The 19,456-nt window shown below is 57.2% G+C and overlaps 10 protein-coding genes across 10 annotated transcripts; 5 read left to right on the plus strand and 5 right to left on the minus strand.

Moving 5' to 3' along the window:
- Positions 1 to 52: 52 nt before the first annotated feature.
- J3D65DRAFT_671540 (glycoside hydrolase superfamily) lies at positions 53 to 937 on the minus strand (the record flags this gene model as incomplete). Its single annotated transcript, XM_066803399.1, has 1 exon — positions 53 to 937. One exon carries the CDS (start codon positions 935 to 937, stop codon positions 53 to 55), a length of 885 nt encoding a protein of 294 aa, XP_066650647.1.
- Positions 938 to 1,679: 742 nt separating this feature from the next.
- On the minus strand, positions 1,680 to 3,296 carry J3D65DRAFT_128870 (hemolysin-III related-domain-containing protein). The gene is made up of 4 exons (XM_066793873.1): positions 2,495 to 3,296; positions 2,200 to 2,430; positions 1,775 to 2,149; positions 1,680 to 1,720 (listed from the first exon to the last, which is right to left on the minus strand). Exons 1-3 carry the CDS (start codon positions 3,005 to 3,007, stop codon positions 1,958 to 1,960), a joined length of 936 nt encoding a protein of 311 aa, XP_066650648.1. The 5' UTR covers positions 3,008 to 3,296; the 3' UTR covers positions 1,680 to 1,720; positions 1,775 to 1,957.
- Positions 3,274 to 4,770, plus strand: J3D65DRAFT_638801 (uncharacterized protein). The gene is made up of 3 exons (XM_066801651.1): positions 3,274 to 3,475; positions 3,532 to 3,700; positions 3,836 to 4,770. The coding sequence occupies exons 1-3, from the start codon at positions 3,357 to 3,359 to the stop codon at positions 4,481 to 4,483; spliced, it is 936 nt and encodes a 311-aa protein (XP_066650649.1). The 5' UTR covers positions 3,274 to 3,356; the 3' UTR covers positions 4,484 to 4,770.
- Positions 4,771 to 4,781: 11 nt separating this feature from the next.
- On the minus strand, positions 4,782 to 5,586 carry J3D65DRAFT_638805 (uncharacterized protein). The gene has a single exon (XM_066801652.1). It carries the CDS (start codon positions 5,551 to 5,553, stop codon positions 5,179 to 5,181), a length of 375 nt encoding a protein of 124 aa, XP_066650650.1. The 5' UTR covers positions 5,554 to 5,586; the 3' UTR covers positions 4,782 to 5,178.
- A 195-nt stretch (positions 5,587 to 5,781) lies between these two features.
- On the plus strand, positions 5,782 to 6,762 carry J3D65DRAFT_128697 (uncharacterized protein). The gene has a single exon (XM_066793872.1). The coding sequence runs from the start codon at positions 5,926 to 5,928 to the stop codon at positions 6,652 to 6,654; it is 729 nt and encodes a 242-aa protein (XP_066650651.1). The 5' UTR covers positions 5,782 to 5,925; the 3' UTR covers positions 6,655 to 6,762.
- On the minus strand, positions 6,763 to 8,580 carry J3D65DRAFT_686975 (kinase-like domain-containing protein; the record flags this gene model as incomplete). The annotated part of the gene is made up of 2 exons (XM_066803837.1): positions 6,763 to 7,943; positions 7,998 to 8,580. The coding sequence occupies 2 exons, from the start codon at positions 8,578 to 8,580 to the stop codon at positions 7,216 to 7,218; spliced, it is 1,311 nt and encodes a 436-aa protein (XP_066650652.1). The 3' UTR covers positions 6,763 to 7,215.
- A 1,536-nt stretch (positions 8,581 to 10,116) lies between these two features.
- On the plus strand, positions 10,117 to 11,020 carry J3D65DRAFT_129371 (uncharacterized protein). The gene has a single exon (XM_066793876.1). The coding sequence runs from the start codon at positions 10,334 to 10,336 to the stop codon at positions 10,922 to 10,924; it is 591 nt and encodes a 196-aa protein (XP_066650653.1). The 5' UTR covers positions 10,117 to 10,333; the 3' UTR covers positions 10,925 to 11,020.
- Positions 11,021 to 13,001: 1,981 nt separating this feature from the next.
- Positions 13,002 to 14,574, plus strand: J3D65DRAFT_129134 (uncharacterized protein). Its single transcript, XM_066793875.1, has one exon. It carries the CDS (start codon positions 13,162 to 13,164, stop codon positions 14,488 to 14,490), a length of 1,329 nt encoding a protein of 442 aa, XP_066650654.1. The 5' UTR covers positions 13,002 to 13,161; the 3' UTR covers positions 14,491 to 14,574.
- Positions 14,575 to 15,096: 522 nt separating this feature from the next.
- On the minus strand, positions 15,097 to 17,307 carry J3D65DRAFT_638821 (major facilitator superfamily domain-containing protein). The gene is made up of 3 exons (XM_066801653.1): positions 16,997 to 17,307; positions 16,722 to 16,946; positions 15,097 to 16,675 (listed from the first exon to the last, which is right to left on the minus strand). Exons 1-3 carry the CDS (start codon positions 17,240 to 17,242, stop codon positions 15,329 to 15,331), a joined length of 1,818 nt encoding a protein of 605 aa, XP_066650655.1. The 5' UTR covers positions 17,243 to 17,307; the 3' UTR covers positions 15,097 to 15,328.
- Positions 17,308 to 18,028: 721 nt separating this feature from the next.
- Positions 18,029 to 19,348, plus strand: J3D65DRAFT_560586 (peroxisomal membrane anchor protein conserved region-domain-containing protein; the record flags this gene model as incomplete). Its single annotated transcript, XM_066797474.1, has 4 exons — positions 18,029 to 18,062; positions 18,167 to 18,410; positions 18,489 to 18,573; positions 18,626 to 19,348. 4 exons carry the CDS (start codon positions 18,029 to 18,031, stop codon positions 19,346 to 19,348), a joined length of 1,086 nt encoding a protein of 361 aa, XP_066650656.1.
- Positions 19,349 to 19,456: the final 108 nt, after the last annotated feature.

Here is a 19,456-nt window from a genome sequence, read left to right on the forward strand (position 1 = left end):
ATGTGCCTGGATGCCCCTGATCCCCAAAACTCCTTGCAACGAAACGTCTGATTTACGGGCAAGTGAGGTCGAAAAGGGGGTTGAAGTTCTCATCGAGAACGCCAAAAGCCTGCGAAGCCGGAGCAACGTAGTAGTCGCGGTTGATGTACCACCAGGTAGGGTAGTCGGGACTGATGCCGCAGAAGACGTCGTCCCAGAAGGTCTTGCCGTTGGCGACGGTGGCCTTGCTGGCACCGTAGTCGGGCCCAGCAGTGGGCCAGCCGGTTTCGGTGATCCAGAGCTTGGCAGCCGAGTTGTAGGTGTTGATGTTGTTTTGAGTGTCGGTGAGGGCTTGCTGGAAAGTCTCCTTGCCCTTGGAGACGTCGACGCTCTGCCAATAGGGGTAGGCGTCCATGCCGACAAAGTCGACGGCCTTGAACAGTGCCGCGGCGGAAGCGTTCCAGGCGTTGTAGGTGTCGACGTGACCAATGGGGATGTTCGAGCCGCCGTACTTGTCCTGGCTCACCATGCCGCGAACATCGTAAACCTTTTGGGCAAGAGTGTCGGCATTGGCGTCACCCCGGTAGAGATCCTCGCTGCCGACTGAAATTCCGGAGATCCAGTTGATGCCGTGCGCCGCCATGGCCGCCTCGAGGGCGTCCTTCTCGGCCTGGAAGTGAGCCTCGTCCTCGGTCCAAACGCCAACCAGGAGCTTGATGCCTTGGTCAACTGCGGGCGGCACAGCAAGCGCCAGCGTGTTGCAGTCGCTGGATGCGTAGACGCGCACGTCGGTAAAGTCGCCAAGGGACTTCATGTTCTTGAAGTTATATGCCCAGTCGGCTTGGGTCTTGCAGCTTCCGTCGGGCTTCTGCGCGGCCATGTTGAAGCCCCTCGCGTTGGCGGCGGCGGCGAAGGGAAGCGCTCCCGCAATGAGGGCGGCGGCCTGAACGGACTTCATGTCGAATGTCGAATGATGGTATTGTGGTAAAGACCGTGGATTACTATCGAAAAGAAGGACTATGGTGGGATGGTGCAAACGACTGTTGACTGGAGAGTGTGGAGGCCTGGATACATTGGTCCATGGCTTTTGAATAAATAGAAGCTGGCTGGTTGAGCCATGGTCAACGGCGGCTGTCAACTGCAAGCAAGCAGGGGGCCCTGCTGGGAAAAATGGGGACCAATCTCGTAAAAGGCGAACGCATGCGCTGGAAAAAGGGTGGAAAAGGAGTCGCGCGACAAGGAGACACGAGCGCCGGAGGTGCCTTGACCAGGCACTGTCGCCGGCGCATGGCCGGTGGTGTGGCTGTCGGCACCGCCGCTTACCGGAGCGCCACCTTCTCCACCGTGACGCGAGCCGATGAGCGACGTTTGCAAACCTGGGCGGGTCCTCCCGTGCCAACTGTCGAGTCTGGGCCTTGGACTGGGCAGAGTAAGGCTGCCTCCGTAGGCGTCGACCCGCGGCGGTTGACCGGAGCATCTTTGCTTCAGGGGGCGGTAGGGATGCCTTTGGCGCAGCGGAAATCCGACGTCGAACCCACGCGGAAGAAGAAATGATCTGGGGTTCAAGGTCAATAATAGCACGCTGTCTTCTTCCTGTTGCACCTGTATCCAGAGATGACAGGGTCGATAAGGCGCACGGGCACGCGGTCCTTGGAAAGGCCGTCGTTTCTCGCTATTAAAAGCCTCAGGATTGATCCAAAGACGCGGAGCTTGCGGGCTCGGACTTGTGTCCATTCAATATCTGATGACTCTATACATGATTGTCTTGTCTAACTCCAGACCGTTGATAACGTACCTTTGTTCATCGGAATCCAGCGCTTGCAACCAGCGCCGAAAACTGCCCACACCTGAATTCATGGACGACGTGCGGAAGGAATCCGTGAAAGTGGATGTTTTGACCCTATACATAGCTCCACAAGCGCGAAGCATCCATGATCTCGGATAGCGGGCTCATTTCCTCTACAGAGGCTTTCAAATTTCAATACCACTTCAGATCCAGGAGTTGAAGGCGGTCGTGCATGACATAGGGTTGACTGTGTTGGAAATCGAAAGCTTGCAAGAGGCCGGTCAAGTGAGTGGCCGCAGCACACAGAACCAAGACGTGGAATATCTGGTGAGAACTGCCCCAAATATCGAATTTTCCAGGAGACAGTCTTTCAGGAAACCGAGCCTGAGAGGATTAGCCCTGATCGACCTTTTTGGGGTGCTGGCGAAGCTCACGGCATAGATGCCTGCACCGACGATGTACAACAGCCCGTGCAACACGAGCCAGTCGAGGGCGATTCTTTCCCGAAGTTTGTGAAGACCGTATAGTCTGAGGCCGCTAACGACGGGAAATATTGCTGAAAGGCCGAGACCGACAAACATGGCAGCCCGGATGGGTCGGAACGCTGGCGTCCGAAACTTTTCAGAGACGGCAGCAATGGCGCAGACCAGACTGTTGGTGGTGATCTGTTGCTGACTTAGTGCACTGGCTCGATCTTGACAAAGGAACAGATTTCATCATGTGGCTCACCATGACCCAGTAGAACCTGACGTGGCCAGGATGCTCGAGCAAGCCATAGTAGACGCTCGGTATGAAGCTGCCCCAGATCAAGAAGACGATTCCCATGTAGTCGAGCTTGTTGCCCAGCTTGGCTACGCGAGGAGAGTGGTTGCTCAAGAGGTGGTAAGTGGCACTCATACCAAGACACATGGCAGCACCAGCAAAGAAGCATCCAAACATCAAGATGTCTTCTTGATTGGCTGTCTCGTAACGCGCTCTGAGGGCCGAGTAGAGCAGGCAGCTTCCAATGGCCGCGGCCACGGCGCCGAGAAGATGGCTGTACACATTTACAGTCTCGTTGTGGATGTAGAAAAGACTTTTGATTGATTCAAAGTAGGAGTTGGACATTGGCCGATAGCCGCTGCGGATGTAGTGATTGTCCTGCTGCCATGGCTGAATCTCGTGCCAGAGCAACGTCAGACGCGATTCCAGGCGTTGCTCAGCGTCGGCAGTCGCGCGAGCAGCATGCTTGACGGCGTCCATTTTGTGCGTGCCGTATTGCCAAGTGCGACAAGTCGACCAAAGGCAGGGAGGCTGGGATTTGGAGGTCGAGGGCAACGAGACGAAGAGTCGTCCCGTTGTGTTTCCCTGATGGTCCGATTCAACAGAAACCGAGGCCAAAGCCGTTGAATGCGTCGGGACCCGGAAGGAGGGAGGCACTGACACGAGGCCGAAGAAGTTGAGCCCGGCACATGACTCGGGCCCGCCCGGCCTGGCGACGTGTGACGTCGATGCCTCATTCGGTTCCACACCCACCAACTGAACGGAACAGAGCACCTCGGATCCTCACCACCACCACCCTCGCGCCACCAACACGCCTCTGTGGATCCAAATGACTGCTCAACAACGGCCCACTGGGCGGCGAGGCCCCTCGATGCAATGGAGCAGGCTGAAGTCGGCCCCCATCGATCCTCTCGAGGCCTACGGCTTGCCGTCCAAGGGAGAGACAAGGCGCGCCCAGCACCCCTGGTCATCCCAGGTCCGGCGGGATGCTAACAGCGGCTCAGGCTGAACGACTTTCGCGCCCAGGAAATCTACTACAACAAGATTGTGGAGCGCTACATGAAGTTTTGCGCTGGAGCTGGCGGCGCAGACAAGCTGGAGAAGCAGTTCGAGGCGCTGTACCTTGCAAACGACGCTTCTGCGACTCCGGCTGCTGGAGCAGCGGCGAAAAAAGTATCCACCGTCCCTCCCAAGCCTGCCAACATCAGTGTGCCGAAATACGTGCGGCCTTCGTTGAACATGTCGAAGAGCGCGCCTATTTCGGTCATGTCAACCATGAATCCATCGACTAAGCGTGACCCGTCGCAGACTCTCCAGTCCCCTTCGATAGCCAGCCGGAGCTCGAATGTCGAGTTGGAAATGATTCTTTCTGCCATGCGCAAGCTTCGAGAAGGAATATTATCCTCGCATCGTGTTGACCGTTTCGCCCAGCGGGCCTACATATTCATAATACATGCCTCCATCCTGAGTAGGGCCTGGGAATCATACCTTCCTGCTTTACTCCACCTGCTACAGGCCATCCATGAGCACACGCCCTTGACCACATCCGAGTTTAACGAATTCGCCGGGTTGCACATTCTTGACATTGCTTGCCGGCAAGGAGACTTGGCCACGGCATTCAGAAAAAAGAGCAAGGTCGAATATGGCTACCACGATCCGACAGGGAGGGTGGACAGCCTACTCAAAGCGTTGGTCATGGACGACTGGGTCACCTTCTGGCGACTGTCCAAGAGGGTGGAAGGCTACCAGAAGCGGATCATGGAGTTCAAAGAGGAGGAGATCAGGCTGCACGCTCTCAAGTGCATCGGCCGAAGTTACTTCAATGCTGAGAGGAGCTTCATCGAAAAGTGCACCGGAAGGTCCTGGGAACAGCTCGTCAAGATGAACGGAGTCGGCTGGGAGCTCCAAGATGACGGAGAAAAAGTGACCATCAGGACACCCAGACTGCGACGATAAAGCAAGGCGTCTTGGTGATGTTTTTGGCACAACGCACATCGGTCGATGAGGTTGGTGGAGTTTCGGCGCTTTGGATCTTTCTCATCAGGCATTGGCATTCCTAACCGGTGGCGCTACGGGTGGTCCTCGCATAGACTGTCCATGTCAGCAGTTGACAAAGGAAACAGGAGTGATGGAAACACGAAGATTGGACGAGGGGGCACCGTGGCCCGACCTCCTCTTAGAGACTTGTTCGAGAATATGGATTTAGAGCAATCTTCAATCGCGCGTCTCAGCACCATGCCCACCCACCCTCTTCCCTTTGGCCGCGCGACGTGTTTTGCATCTGTACAAGTCTTGTCGCATCGCGTGTTGCACATGTCAAGGTCATCGGTCTCATGGTGATCCTGAGGTCCAGGAGACGAGGTTTGGAAGCACACCGACAGAAGACTACTGGCAACAATGAAGCTAACGATCCAACAGACTTGAAACACCAGCACCTTGAGGGTGTGAATGTGCCGATCAATCTCAGAGCACCCCCCTTAGCTGCACCAAAGGATCGTCGTCGCCGCCATGCACTTTCCAAGGCGACGGGGTACTCTGGAAGACGACGTTGTCTTCCGAGGCCAGATCTACGACCGAGACGGACAAAGTGAGAGAGGCCTGCGGGCAACGACTAGAGAGGCGCGTCGCGTCGGGAGCGGGCTGCAACATCTTTAACCCTCAAACATGCACAACGAAAAGCAGCAGCAGCAGCAGCAGCAGCAGCGTCGATGTATGTAGCGGTGAGGGGAGTAGCACGGGCAACCAAGCAAGCAGTTCGACGGTTCGACGGAAGACGGGAGGCAAGCGGCATTGATGAGCGACGTCCAGAGCGGCCGCCTCGGCGGTGGCCGTTTCACAGACCGGCCTGCGAGCCAGCCAGATGGCGTAGGGGGAGGTCGGCATGCTACGGAGGACGGACGGACGGGGCGCGGGAAGCGCGGAGAAGACGGGGCGCGAAAACGCGACGAGAATGCGAATGGAAGGGAGGAGAAGAGAAGAGAGGTCACCGCTGTTTTGCGCAGCAGCCGCGGAAAAGACATGAGCATGTAAGGATGGAGTCCAGGTGAGATTATCTAGGGAGGGAGGGAGGGAGCAGGCAGGTGGGCGGTGGTGTCTGACGGACACGCGCATACATGGAGAACTGACGGACAGAGACACCACAGACTGACGGACAGACGGAGAATTGCGAACGAGGGAGGCGGCGCAAGGCAAGCAGGCAAGCGGAGGCGCGCGGTGCAGTGAGACGAGACGCAGCAGCAGGCGGACGCATCAGCGGCACCAAAGGAAGAGGGAGGCTTTGAAGACGGACACATGGGAAACAGCTGCAGCCGCCGCAACGGTTTGGATTGCTTGATTGATTGATTAATTGTTGTCGTGTGCCCTGCCACCATTGCACAAAGGGGTGGCGAGGAAAGACAATGGCAACGCAACGACGCCGCCCTTTTATTTTGGCATTGGATGATGATGTTTTGGGCTGGGCGCATGGCGCATGGCTGCTGCACGTCGTCGTATGGGGGGGACACACAGATGGGGGAATCCCGCAGCCGCAGACGCCGCTGCAGCCTTTCCTTTCTGGCGACTGGCAACAGCAAGGGTTCCGAATCTCTTTGCCTCGCTCTCTCTCGCTCTCTCTGGCTGCTGTTGTGCGGGAGCGAGGACCGGCACGCCCACGGGAGCATGCCGTGTGTCAGGCGCTGAGTGGGAGGGTTTCGCGCGTGTGCCTCCCCTCTTGTGCAATCCACCGCGTGTCCATGACAACGGCCTCGCCTCAGCTCTGCTGCGCTCCGCGTGGGACTCCAGCACCCTCTCTCTCTCTCACTCTCTCTCTCTCTCTCTTTGACTCAGGGCCCCTTGATGCAATCCACTCCCCCCCACCCCCACACCCCCTTCCATGTAGCCAGGGCGACGACGCGTGTGAACATGTCTTTGACTGGCCTTCAGCCAAACGGCCCCAACCGCCGCCATGCAAAGCCCAGCCTTGCCACGGGCTCCGTGCATGCCAGCCTCGTCATTCATGGCAACCGTCCAATTGTGTTCAATGGGTACCGGCATGTGGCAAAGTGTGCGACGTCTCTCTTTTGGACTCTGTAGTCGATTCCATTGGCCATGCCTCTTGGCTTGGCTTCAACAACTTCGAGGCTATCTAACAGCCACGCTTGCGCATAATCGTACAATGTCGGCGTCCTAAACCCGGACATAGAAGCGAACGTAGTTCGAGGTTCCAGCTGTATCACGAGAACTCCCTGAAATGCCATCATTTTGAACCCATTTCCCCCGTGACGCATCAGAAAAACAGCCAGCCCAGTAAGAAAGACTCTTTGGAGAAAAAAAGTAAAGCAAGGATCCGCTCCCATTTCTTTCGCTCAAGTCGAAGGAAAAACTTTCGGCCACCGCTTGACCGAACCGGAGAAAGTCGAGACGAAATGCAGTTGGAGCCGGCCCAGTCCTCTAGTTCCTATTCGTAGCAAGAAAAAAAAATAAAAAAAATTGAAGACACCCGCACCGGCCTTTCCGGAGACGCCGTTGAATGGTTCGCAGCCTCGCATTCGCAAAACCTGAAAACACCAAACAGGAAGAAATTATGGTAAAAGTCCTCGTCTCGTCGTGATTTTGTTGAAAGTGTAATAGTTGAAGGTAAAACAGTGTCGTGAAGGCGTAAGAAGCATCCCAAGATTGCGCTGGAGTAAGATTCCTGGGAAGAGTGGAATCTAGTGGGCGCAAAGGGGTCGTTGGAAGGATAGCTGCTGCGAGAACTGCTTGACTAGGTTTCCGGCGTGCTGGAAGAAGGGGCTTATCCAAGCATTGGCCGGGGCGACGTATGAGTGTTGAGAACCAATGCCTCCTGGACACTGAGCCGCATTGGACGGGATAGCCGAGTGAGAAGAGGCTGACGAGGCCGAGGAAGCATGGGAGTAGACGGAACCAGCATCGGATCCAGAGTTGCCCGACGCATTGGAGAAGCGAGGAAACTGAAGAGCGTAAGGAGGAGGGGAGATTGGAGCCTGGGGGACGTAGTTGGCAATGTACTGCTGGGGGAGGTTTACCAGACCAGGCTGGTAACCGGCAGCGCATTGGTCGTACGGCTGCAGGGGAGGAGATGGGAGAGGAGCCGGAGCGTAGACGGGAGGAGCGGCAGGCTTCGTGAAACGAGGACACCTGAGAATTGCGTCGCGCAGCTCCGGAATCTTTATCCGGGTGTCAGGGTTGGTGTCGAAGATTCTTCGCAGGATAGCATCCAGCTCGTACGAGATGGGCAGAATGGAGCGGAGAAAGTTGGGGTCCTTCATGAAGGCACGGAAGGTGGAGTCCTCGAGAGAGGCCTTTTTCCACGGGTTGCGGCCGCACGTGAGGTTGACCAGAATGACGCCCAAAGACCACACGTCGTTGGGGGCGGACTGATACGAGGCATAGGCCTTGGGGTTTGGTTGTTGGCATTCTAGCGCGGGGTTAGTCGGAGATGCATTGAGGTTGCTGTGGTTGATGTACGAACCTGGTGACATGTAGAAAGTGGAGCCACATCCAAAGTCGGACGTCAAGGGGTCAGAAGTGGCCAGGCCAAAGTCGGCCAGCTTGACCGTGTTGCCGTTGTCCGTGACCAGGATGTTTTCGGGCTTCAAGTCCCGGTGGTAGATTCCAAGGGAGTGGCAGTAGCTCACGGCGTCGAGGATCTGAAGGAAGGCACTCCGCGCCAGCTCTTCATTACGAGCATACCTTCCGCGCTCGGTGATGTTGGAGAAAAGGTCGCCGTCCGGGCAGTATTCCAGAACCACGTAGGTGCAATCCGGGGAGTCCATGATCTTGACCAAGGAAACAACGTTGGGGTGGCTGCTGGCCCGGTGGTGGAGCTGAATTTCGCGCTGCTGGAATTTCCTCTGGCGGGGCTCCAGGTTGAGCTTGTTCAGGGCCTTGACGGCATACTGGATTCCAGTGTGGACGTCGACGGCCTTGTAGACGGTTCCGTAGGCACCCTCGCCGAGGACGCCGGTGAATTGCAGGCTGGGGACGTGGTCGGGCCTGGAGTGGGGAGCAACGCAGCCATTGAGGGTCGGAGATGCCGGGGGGGTCGGTAACATGATGCGGAAGGAAGCAACGGCCTGGGGGTCCGAGAAGACTGGATAGAAAAGAGAGAGAGAGAGAGAGAGAGAGAGAGAGAGAGTAGGAGAAGAAAAGGATTGTTGTTGGAGGGACAGGAAAACGCCAGGATTCCCGAGGAAGGGAGCGTGGAGCGGTGGAGGGAGAGATGTAGGAGGTGGAGTGGAGAAAGGTGGGCGAGGCGGATGAGGCGGTGTTGCGGGAGAGATGTATTGGGAGAGGTAGTGGTTGAGGAGAGGTGGAAGGAAGTGAAGGCAGTGGTCTTGACAGGGAAGGGCAGAGCCGAGGTGCGGGCAGTGGGTGATAAGTGGTGGGCGTGCACCGGTTGCAAGGCGAGACAGGGCTCTTGGGTTCAGCGCATGCAGCGGCCATGACGAAGACGGAAAGGCAGCGGGCCATGGCCTGGCGCAATGGGACAAGGAAGCAAGCAAGCAAGCACACAGACACAAAGGCTTACGGCGGCGGGATGTGGATTGACGAAGGATCAGAAGCACCAACCAAGCACCAAGCACCAAGCACCAAGCGGCGCCGGCCCAAGCCCCCAAGCCTCTTTGAAGCGTGCAGGTTGCAGGTTACTTTGCAATCCATCCCTGGCGTGCGTCACGTCGTGGCCCTGGCCCTGGCCCTGGCCCTGGCCCTGGCTGGCTTCCCTTTCCCTTTGCCTGACCCTGGCCCTGCGTCTGCGTCTGCGTCTCGTCTCAACCGTCTTTGCTGTGTGCTTCCGGGCGTGCATGGCAGCTGCAGTGCACATCGCATCGCATCGCATCGCATCGCACCAGTCGCTGGCAGGCCCATGGCCATGGCCCTGCACCCTCTCTACTGTGGTGGTTGTCAAGTCTCGCTCTGCTCTGGTCTGCTCGCCCGGCCAACAGAGAATGCGCAGCGGTCAGGCCGAAATTGGACGTGCAGAGAGAGTCGTCAGGTCAGGTCGTGGTGACTGATTGGCTGGGGCGACACGACAGCTTGGGAGAGAGAGAGAGAGACGAATTGGGAGACGAGATAATATGGGAAATTGTGGGACGTGGGGCCAATCACGTCGGGCAGCGGGTTTCAGGGAGGCAGGTCTGGTCATGCGGGCGGCTGAGATTTCCGTCCGACAGGCCGACGTGGACGTGGACTGGCCGTCGACGTGGTTGACCGGCCGCATGACTAGCCCCCCTCCCCAATCCGGCACCGATCGCCCCCCCAGCGGAACCGACGCGACGCTCTCGAATTTTCCACGCCTTATCGATACATGTACTGTGCACTTCGTACAGTACATGACTCGGGCGGGTCCGTCACTTGCCGCCGTCGCGACTAGACTCTGCCATCGAAACACGTTGCTGCCAACAGAACCTAACCGAGCCCAGCCTCACCGCGCACAGATTGCCGTGGACCCGCGCGAAACACGCTCAACCTGTCGAGTGTCCTCTTCTGGACCTACGCTTCGCCACCGGCTCGTGTCCATCGTTATTTTTTGACTCTGCCCCATTGCGTGCTTGGCTGCCACGACTGCTGCTCTCGCCTCCAGGGTTGCCCCCATCCCCCTCCCCTCGCCTCCCCTCCCCTCCACACTGCCATGCCCGCTGACGTTACTCACTCGTCGCAATCGCAAACCACCATCGCATTAACATGGTGTCCTCCCACTCTGAAGCTGCACCCCCGCCCAGGCCTGACGCCAACCGTCGCCAAAACCTAAAATTCTGCTTCCAACCAAGGGTCCTCTTTTTTTAATTTTTCCTTCTTCTTCTTCTCATGCATCCATCGCAAACAAAAGGCCTGCTGCTCTTGCTTTTGCTTTTGGCTCTCGCTGCGCCTATTGCTGCCCCCAATTGCTTCGCCGCCAATGGTGCGCCCCGTCACGACAGGGTCAAGAGTCAGCAAGAGGTTGGAACGTACCTCCATGTCTCTTCTCCCCGACTCGTCCATGCATTGCAGGTGGCGGGTGGAAGCGACTCGTCCGTTCACTCTGCACTCTGCACTCTGCACCCTACAACTTCACGTCATGTCTTGCCACGCCCTCCCACCCGCGCCTTGCGGCTGATTCGCCTTGGCTGTGAACACTCTGCTGCTGTTGCTGCATCTCTCGCAAGTCCAAGCAGACGCTCCCACACGAGGCTGAGTCGGTCCAACCCTCATGCGGTTTGTCTGACATCCGCCAAAGAGACGACGCTTCCCGTGTGTCGCATTCCATGCCCGAGGTCCACCCACCCTGAGCAAGACGGCCCTGAATTTCCAGTCATCGTGAGATTTTGTCCCGGTCCACCTGCACCATCAGGGAGTGCGCGTTGCAAACCCGGTCAGCTTCCCACCATCCGTCCGAATAGAGTTTGCTCGTCTATCTAGTTTGCCCTGCTACTGCCGCTTCCCTGACTCAGCACCGTGTCTATTACTCAAAGCTTGCCCACCTGCCCGGCCACTCCACGTTTTGATTGGCGACCGTCGACACTGAGTTGCGGTACGGAAAAGTCAAGACCTGCCGTTTCACCTTCCGTCATTGCCAACACGCGCCTCGCGATACGTCTCAGCTTCCGCCGATGCGCTCGCTGTCTTTTAGACTTTCATCACCCCAACCAATATCGGCCCTTATGCTCCATCCAACTCTCCGACCTGTCAGACGCTGCGGAACCGCCATGTATGTAGTCGTCGAGGCTGACCGTGTCCTCACACCTCTGATGGCCTTGTGTGAGTCTGCCCGGCATCCGCCGCTGCCAACCCTCACTGTGCAAATCGTGACCATCCATCTCGGCGGCCGCTCCCTCTCATCGGCGAGGGAATATCAACCAACGTCATCACGTGAGAAAAGCTTGCTGGGTGGTTCGTTCTCGTCAGGCCAGATCATGCCGCTGAGCTTGCCGGAGCCGCTCGTAGTCATGGTCATCACCAGCCTGGAGCATGTCGACTGTACGCGCGCCATTTATTGAATGTCTCGTCTTTGAACGCGATTGATCAAAGGTCACGTTGTCAATTCTACGGGCAGTGCCGCCCTTACCAAGACTCCCAGTGCTTGCTGTCTTGGCCGTCCCAAGCAAGCGTGTCATCGTCAAGCTTCCCGAGCGGACTGAGGATGAATTAAAGTTTGCACAGACTACACGGCGAAATTTGGCGTCGTGTTAACTACGGAACCCCAAGAAACCATAAATTCGGCACCGAAATTAGACTGACCCAAATTTAGGGGACCCGAGAGAGCAGAGACTACCGCCGTCAATGTGAAAGGAGCATCCTGCGCTCCTGCGTGCGCTCCTGATCAGCCGTTTGGGTGGAAGGGGTACTGGTGTTCCTTCGGCATGGAATCTGCTTGGTGCCATTCACGACTCCAAACGATCCGGAAGGCCACAGTCGACCAACATCAGCCGTCGACGTCGAAGCCGGGCATGGGGGCAGCCAAGGCCAATCGGCCGGGGCTACCAAGAGCCTCAATATCGACTCGACTTGTCAGAAGTGCACTTGCCACAGCATATTTACCTAACCTGCTACCAACATGCCACTGCTTGGATGACAGACCCTGTGCTCACGACCGCCGAGCCAATGAGATGTCTCAATCGAACCAATGTTGCGGGAGCTCCCGTCAGACGTCTCGACCGTGTTCCAACATGCAATATTCCAGCTGCAACCACATTTGCCATACCCAGTGTGCGTCAATAGGCGCCAGGAGTGCCGTCAGTCGTCACCGCCGGCAAAGACGGCTCTGATCAAACAAGTGGAAGCGCTCTATCGATAGCGGGTGCTAGACGGTCCCGCAATTGCTGAAGCGTGGTGAGCGCCACTCGCAGCCTCCTTCGGCCAGCGACCTCCACGCACGCGGTGCCAACATCACGACTACCCCTGCCCCTAGCGAAGCAGCCGGGTAGATCTTTGATCCTCTTGGCCGAACCAAAAACCTCCGTTCACCTTCTCGCCTGATGCAAGCGTCGACGATCTGCTCGTGGAGCGGGTGGGACGCTTCCTTTGCTCCACCCTCTCCAAGGATCCGCATAAACCCAAGTCGGGGTCCTCGATCCTGCGCGGCCTCGTCGTTGGTGGACATGTAATTATAGTGACACAGATTGCTGCAGCGGGGAAAAAGTGGATGGATGGAGGCCTGTTGGCGCGTCCTCGATCGAGGAAGGTGAGAGAAGCCCCCCGTTGTGCGAGTTGGGGGGTGACGATGACGTTCTCGGCTTGTCTCCGGGTCGCATCGCACCCGCAACTCCATCTGCACCTCATCTTCGTCACCGCATCCATCACACTGCCTGGCAGCCAACAGCAGCACAACTGCAGTCATCGCTCATCCGTGGCAAAGATCAAGCGCGCGGGCAAAGAATCAGATTCTACAGCACTGCACATCTTTTCCGTGTCTTCGACAACATCAGCCTCGACAAAGCAGCACTGGCTTCTCCACACGTCATCATCAGTCGCCTGTCATCCCGTTCACACACAGTCAGCTCCACACCCACCTCAGCTTCCCGCAAGTTGGATTCTGCCAAAACATTGTGGGAAGTCGTCTCCATCATCAGGTGAGCATGCCGTGGGCGCCCAACCTTCAGCTCCGCCGGGCAACCCACTGAGCCGGCCTTGGGGATTTTCATTCTTTGCCACCCTTCATGATGCAACACAATGGACCCTCCCGCAAGCGCGCCTTTCACAATCATCGGGAGCTGCTGCGCCACGGTGAGAATCTCAATCTCCGCCGCCATCGCCTCCCAGGTCCCTTGCCCTTCCTGAATCCAACGCGCGTCCATGTTGCCCTCGAATACAACCAGCACCAGGGGCAAGGCGCCGTTGACGCGGTCTACTACAAGTGGACCTCTCGCAACAATCGCAAGGGGCGTCATGCCTTGCGTCTAGACAAGTCCACCTTGGAGGATGCCAGAGGCGTGCAAGTTCTACGACTATTGCCACAGCCACCGGGCCATCGCTCTGGCGTCGCCTGTGCTTTGGCTCGCGCCTGCTGTATGTTTCCAGTCTGGGACATTTCGTACCTGGTGGCATTGATCTTCACCGCCGGCAGGGTCATTTGGGTCATCAACGGCTTCTTCGTCTTTCTCCCGCTGATCATGCCGTCATCCGAATTCCACAACGAAATTCTGTCTGGCGGTGGGATTACTGCATTCACAGGCGCAACTATTTTTGAAATCAGCTCGATCTTGCTGATGCTCGAAGCTGTCAATGAGAATCGGACGGGCTGCTTCGGCTGGGCACTGTCGATTGTCTTGGATCAACATGGTCCCAACCATTCTTCTTCTCAGCCAGCTTTGGATGGTGAGAAAAGCATACACATGGTGCAGCTCACTCCAAAGCGCAGTACATGTGAGCATCACCACGCGAATAGCCGTAACCTGGTAGGTCAGGATCAGCATGGCGCCTCAACCAACAGCGAACTCGAAAATGAAAAATCTTGGTGCTGGTTCCCTTCGTGCACCCAACTGCGCACTCACTACGCGTACGAGCTGGGCTTTTGGGCGTGCTTGATCCAACTCGTGGCAGCCACCATTTTCTGGGTTGCCGGCTTCGCGGCATTGCCAGGCGTACACAACCACATGTCCGACGGCGTGATCGACGGCGTGTACTGGACGCCACAAGTCGTGGGCGGCCTCGGCTTCGTCGCCTCAGGGTTCCTCTTCATGCTGGATACGCAGACGCACTGGTGGAAGTCAGCCCTCGGTCAATTGGGGTGGCACGTTGGGGCGTGGAACATGGTTGGGGGCGTCGGCTTCACGCTCAGCCCTGCGTTTGGCTACGACATGGCGGCTACCTGGCCACAGTACCAGGCCGCATGCAGCACCTTTTGGGGCAGCTGGGCGTTTCTAGTCGGCAGTTTGCTGCAGTACTATGAGAGCCTGGAAAAGCATCCGGTCGAGGCCAGGCGCGCTAGCCCGAAGAGCAACATGGCGGATCAAGAGGCCAATCTTGACCTGAACTCTGGAGAGTAGGTGTTCTTTAGTCATATCGACGGCCCTTTCCGCCACGCGCCCACCCAACACTCGACTGACCGGAATCGATTCAAGGTGCCGGCCATGACCTGACATGATGGTCTGATTATTGCCACCGCCGCCGCCGCCGCCGCGTCAACGGTCTTGTACTCAGACACGGCAACACGATCAATCAGCCAGCTCCCCAAAAGCAAATAGCAAGTAACCATCGACTGACTGACTGACCGGAACCCGCAGATGTGTGAGGACGTCCAGGGAGTCTCGACGGACTCTCGGCATCAGCATGAACCCCGCGCGCCTTCCACAAAGGACAGACAGGGCTGGCGAGCTTGGGCTGCAAAGCGTAAGCAGACATTGCTCAAAAGCAAAGAAGTCGCATGGAACGAGGATTTCTTGCATCTTTCTTCTTTCTCGCTCGTCCCGTCCGCCCTCGTGTGAGGTCTTGCGTTGCCTCCGCTTCTGAGAGGCATGATTTTCTTGTTTCGCGGCTTCCTGTCCTGCTCGAGTCCAGCAAGGGGTGTGGGGGAGTTTGCAGAAGGTCGCGTTTCGATTCATGCTGGAACAATCACATGGCCGGGGCATCCAATGGAGTAGCCATCAGCTGGCGCCAAAAGTACTTGTAAGTTGTGGTGATGATGGTGATTCGAGTGGGATATGTCCTTTGCTCTCGTCAGAAAGATGGCACTGTGTCGGCACTCATGGCACCGCGAACTCTTCCCTTGGTACCAGCTTGCAGCGATCGAAATATTTACGGTGGAAGACTAGGAACGAAGCTACACTATGCAAATGCATTTTTCAATCCTCATTACCCCTCCGCCAAGTTGGCAAATTGCATTAATCAATCCCTGCGCCAAAACTTGAGACGAATACCACCATTCGGTCTCTTTTCTCCGTGCACCTCGGGCGAAGACGAATCACTGTCAAACTGCTCGGCATCGGGGAGGGACTGCTCGTCGGTGAGCCTGGGGTTGCGCAACACGAGGCCAAAGAAGATGAGCAGCACCGAGAGACCGATGCCGGCGATGCAGAGATAGCGCTGGACGGTGCGGTACGCGGCGATGGTTGCGTCGCGCTGGGGGGTGCCGGGAGGGTACTTTGCGGCCCAAGTCAGGGGGTCGCCGTAGACGGTCGTCGCGTCGGCGTCGCCCAGGCCGTTTTTGAGCTCGCTGGGCAGAATCTGCGACCATATGGCGCCCGAGACGCACGCGCCCAGCGCGGACCCGATGTTGTACATGCCCAGGAAGAGTCCCGTCACGATGGCGACGTGCTCGTGCCGCGTGGCCGCCTGGATGGACGCCTGCGCTGGGTACGGGAATAGCCCGCCAGCGATGCCTAGCAGGACTTGCGCACCGACGATGCCGCTGTGCCCGCTCTCGCCGCCTCGGTAGTAAATGAGGAGCCCGAAGGAGACCATCCAGAGACAGGTTCCGAAGACGATAAAGGGCTTGAGGCGCCGCACTTTGAAGACGACGACACCCAGGAGCCATCCCGTCAGCACTGAGCAAAAGCTGTATAGCGAAATGATGCGCGTGGCGCTCTTGATCGACTCGTTAAAGGCAACTATCAGGACCGTGTAGAGATAGTCAGACTGCATCATCCAGGTCCAGTTGAGCATCAGGGCGATGCCGAGAGCGCCCCAGACGGCGCGGTCCTTGAGGAGCTTGAATGGGATCAGGGGGTGGACTGCCTTCATCTCCCACCAAACGAAGCCGGGAATGCAGCAAAAGCCTACGACGAGCGGAGCGATGATGTGGCCATCTTGCCATTTGCTCGAGACACCTCCGGCCAGCGTCAGGGGGACGAGCAGAAGAGCAAAGACTGCAATCATGAGAACGATGCCAATCGTGTCCAGTTGCCAAAAGAGGGCGTTGACAAGACCACGGCCGCCAAGGATTTGGAACGGCGTCTTGTAGCCGGCAAGGTCTCCAGATTTCGTAGCTCGCCGATGAGCTATCTGCAGGGCGGCCATAAGGGGAATGGCACTGACTGGGTAGATTATGGCCCACATGCCGACGCCCCATTGCCAAGTCGTCGTCTTGAGAGTTGATGAAGTGATGTCTCCACTGACCCACGTGTTGATGAGGGCTGGAGTTGCTGGAATGTACGAGAAGAAAAGACGAGAACGCAAAGACGTCACATCAGCGATGATCACTTCGACGAGGAGAATTACAAAGGTGTAGCCAATCTGGAATCGTCAGCTCGTATTCACACTTGAGATCGGCAGGACGCACCTGGTAAAAGACGGCGCCAGCGGCAAAGGTGGAAACATTGGTGGCAGCGGCTTCGATGATGGTTCCAAGGACGTAGAAGAAGATGGAAACGAGCACCAGCTCGACACGGCCAAAAACGTCGGCAATCTTTGATGCGGTGGGTTGGCCTGCGGCAGCAATGACGCTTCGGAGAACATTGACGGATGCGAGGAGACTGTGTTGGCTAAAGGAAGCAGTTGCAGTTGTCTACGTCGAATCAGCTGGGTGGAATTCGAATTGGATCATGTCCGACTTACTTGATATGTCGAGCGGACGGAAGCATCAAGGGAGTATGCATATGCGATCAGGAACACGCCAATGAAGAGGAAGACGCGGTCAAACAGGGTCAAGTGGGCAGATATGGCCTCGATGCGCTTGACACCAGGACTCGTCGCCCCCAGTAATTGGAGCTCATGGTGGTCAGAAGAGGGGGCCTTGGCGTCGACGTGCTTGGAGTCGTGGTCGACGAAGTCGGGAGGGGTAGGGGCAGGGTCGGAGGCCATGTTCTAGTGCAACCAAGACGCAGGGCGAAGGAAGGAGGGAATTGGATGGCCTTTTCAATCCATTCCGCTAGGTAGGTTTATGACGTGTCAGAGCAGCGACGGACGAGGGCGAGGCTGAACGCCATGCGTCGACTGAGTTCAAAATTTTCGGGCTGGGCATTGCCATGACCTTGTTCAATGGCGCATGAGCGTGAGGCCGTACACAGACACACGGGAGAATGGCAGACCCGCGAAGGGAAAGTCCCTCATGCAGCCTCTGATTAGATTGATCTAATCGACCAATCTCCACGTCTCTCGGCAGGCATGCTCCCTGAATGCCCAGAGAAAATGTCCGTAGGCGCGGGATGAGGGCTCGGCGTGGCCGACGAGCGGAACTTTGTTGCTGCTCTCGGGGCTGATGTTCGACTCGACTGTCGCTGCTGATTGGGCCGTGTTGTTCTCATCACGAGCTCTCAGCGGAGAAAAGACTCGAAGGAGCTGAAGAGTCGCCGCTCTGGTGGCTGTGGAACTTCCAAAAAAGATGGCAAAGTAGCGGTGTTCCAAGCAACCAAGGAGGCTGCCCAGACCTGAGGAACCGGAAGTTGATGGAGAGCCCACGTGACCCGATGCCGGCGTTGAATTGAGTGCCTGAGTGCCTGAGGTGTGCGAGCGAGAGCCTCGGCCCAGCGAGCGGCCCAGCCCGACATTGGTTCAGTTGGATGGACATGGTCGTCACATCATAGCTTCTGCGCGCGACCAACACCACCATCTCTCTCCATGACTTTTTGACCTGCGCCCTCTATCAAAATGGTCCGCGAGGACCTCATCAGCTCCGCTGTGAGTCGCACCTCTTCCGCACCAGCTCTACCCCTCTAACCCGCCATAGGTCACTTGTAAGACCTGCTAGTTCCCACCCACTTTTCCATGCCGTCTCACTCTGCGCAGTCCTTCAGGACCCTTCGGTCGCAAGCGCCCCCGTCGAAAAGCGAATCGCCTTCCTACAGTCGAAAAATCTCACCCAAGATGAGATTGATGCCGCTCTAGCCCGCGCAGGCGACGGCGCTCCAGCGTCGGGGCCAGCTCCGAATACGTCGAGCACACCACCACAGAGCTATGCCTACCAGCAACCTCCGCCACCGCCGCCTGGCTATGGCGCGTATCCGTCTTACTGGCAGCAACCTCCGCCACCGTAGGTCCATGACCTGTTGGAGTGGTCGCCCAATTTTGCGGTCTGGAAATTCAGATGGCTGACATGCCGGGATGATAGGGTGCCAAAGCGCGACTGGCGAGACTGGTTCATAATGGCTACAGTCATGGGTGGAGTAGGATATGGACTATACTTCACTGCAAAGGTACGCGTCCTCGCATGTTGCGCACAGCTGGACATGCGCTGATTCCATCCAGCGTTACATTTACCCGCTTATTGCGCCGCCTACGCCACCCCAACTCGAACAAGACAAGACTGCCGTCGATGAATCATTCAACAAGGCATTTGCACTCCTCGAGCAGCTCAACACGGATACTTCCGCCCTCAAGTCTGCCGAAGAAGACCGCACGAAGCGCCTCGACTCCTCCATCTCCGACATGGAGACAGCCATGGAGGGATTGAAAGAATCATTGAGGCGGCGGGATGGCGACAGTCGAAGGCTGGAGGATGACGTCAAAAGCCTCCGCGACCTCATTCCCAAGGCTCTCGAATCGCACAAGGAAAGCACCGACAATAGATTGAAGGATCTATCCCAGGAGCTTAAGAGCCTGAAGACCTTGGTAGGCAACCGTATGGGAGGCGCTGCCAGCATCCAAGCGCCTCCCTCGCGCCCTGGCTCTGTGACGTATGGGGGAACAGGCATCCCTTCGACCAACGGGAGCGGCTCACCGGGTACATCTTCGCCTGTCGGTGTTCCTGGTGGCAGCGGCTTGGGCATTCCCCAAGATGCTCCGCAAACAAGTTCGCCAGCCCCGACTCCAGGCGCTGCCAACACAACTGCATCTACTCCGTACAGTAACAGATTTACCAGTGGGAGAGCATCAATTCCCGCATGGCAGATGGCGGCTTCGAAGAAAAACGAGGAAAAGAAGGACACATCCGAAAGCGGAACTGTTACTGAGGCTAGTCCCGGAACTTGAAAAATGCGTGGTTCTAGTCAACTTGGGATTTTTTGCGGCACGGGACGTTTTGGCGTTTGGTGAACCACCGTTCAGAATGGAATGCACTTTGGGATCAAGAACTACAAA

The sequence above is a fragment of the Phyllosticta citribraziliensis genome (assembly GCF_038025025.1).
Source record: "Phyllosticta citribraziliensis strain CPC 17464 chromosome Unknown J3D65scaffold_13, whole genome shotgun sequence".
In the NCBI taxonomy this organism is placed as follows: domain Eukaryota; kingdom Fungi; phylum Ascomycota; class Dothideomycetes; order Botryosphaeriales; family Phyllostictaceae; genus Phyllosticta; species Phyllosticta citribraziliensis.

Coding starts and splice junctions, on each gene's coding strand:
- J3D65DRAFT_128870 (XM_066793873.1), bottom strand. CDS start 3,007: ATGGACGCCGTCAAGCATGCTGCTCGCGCGACTGCCGACGCTGAGCAA. Junction 2,431..2,494: donor TCAGGTTCTACTGGGTCATG/GTGAGCCACATG, acceptor AGTCAGCAACAG/ATCACCACCAACAGTCTGGT. Junction 2,150..2,199: donor TCGGTGCAGGCATCTATGCC/GTGAGCTTCGCC, acceptor TAATCCTCTCAG/GCTCGGTTTCCTGAAAGACT.
- J3D65DRAFT_638801 (XM_066801651.1), top strand. CDS start 3,357: ATGACTGCTCAACAACGGCCCACTGGGCGGCGAGGCCCCTCGATGCAA. Junction 3,476..3,531: donor CCGTCCAAGGGAGAGACAAG/GCGCGCCCAGCA, acceptor ACAGCGGCTCAG/GCTGAACGACTTTCGCGCCC. Junction 3,701..3,835: donor CTGGAGCAGCGGCGAAAAAA/GTATCCACCGTC, acceptor GACCCGTCGCAG/ACTCTCCAGTCCCCTTCGAT.
- J3D65DRAFT_638805 (XM_066801652.1), bottom strand. CDS start 5,553: ATGCTCATGTCTTTTCCGCGGCTGCTGCGCAAAACAGCGGTGACCTCT.
- J3D65DRAFT_128697 (XM_066793872.1), top strand. CDS start 5,926: ATGGCAACGCAACGACGCCGCCCTTTTATTTTGGCATTGGATGATGAT.
- J3D65DRAFT_129371 (XM_066793876.1), top strand. CDS start 10,334: ATGCATCCATCGCAAACAAAAGGCCTGCTGCTCTTGCTTTTGCTTTTG.
- J3D65DRAFT_129134 (XM_066793875.1), top strand. CDS start 13,162: ATGATGCAACACAATGGACCCTCCCGCAAGCGCGCCTTTCACAATCAT.
- J3D65DRAFT_638821 (XM_066801653.1), bottom strand. CDS start 17,242: ATGGCCTCCGACCCTGCCCCTACCCCTCCCGACTTCGTCGACCACGAC. Junction 16,947..16,996: donor CCGTCCGCTCGACATATCAA/GTAAGTCGGACA, acceptor GATTCGACGTAG/ACAACTGCAACTGCTTCCTT. Junction 16,676..16,721: donor CTGGCGCCGTCTTTTACCAG/GTGCGTCCTGCC, acceptor TGACGATTCCAG/ATTGGCTACACCTTTGTAAT.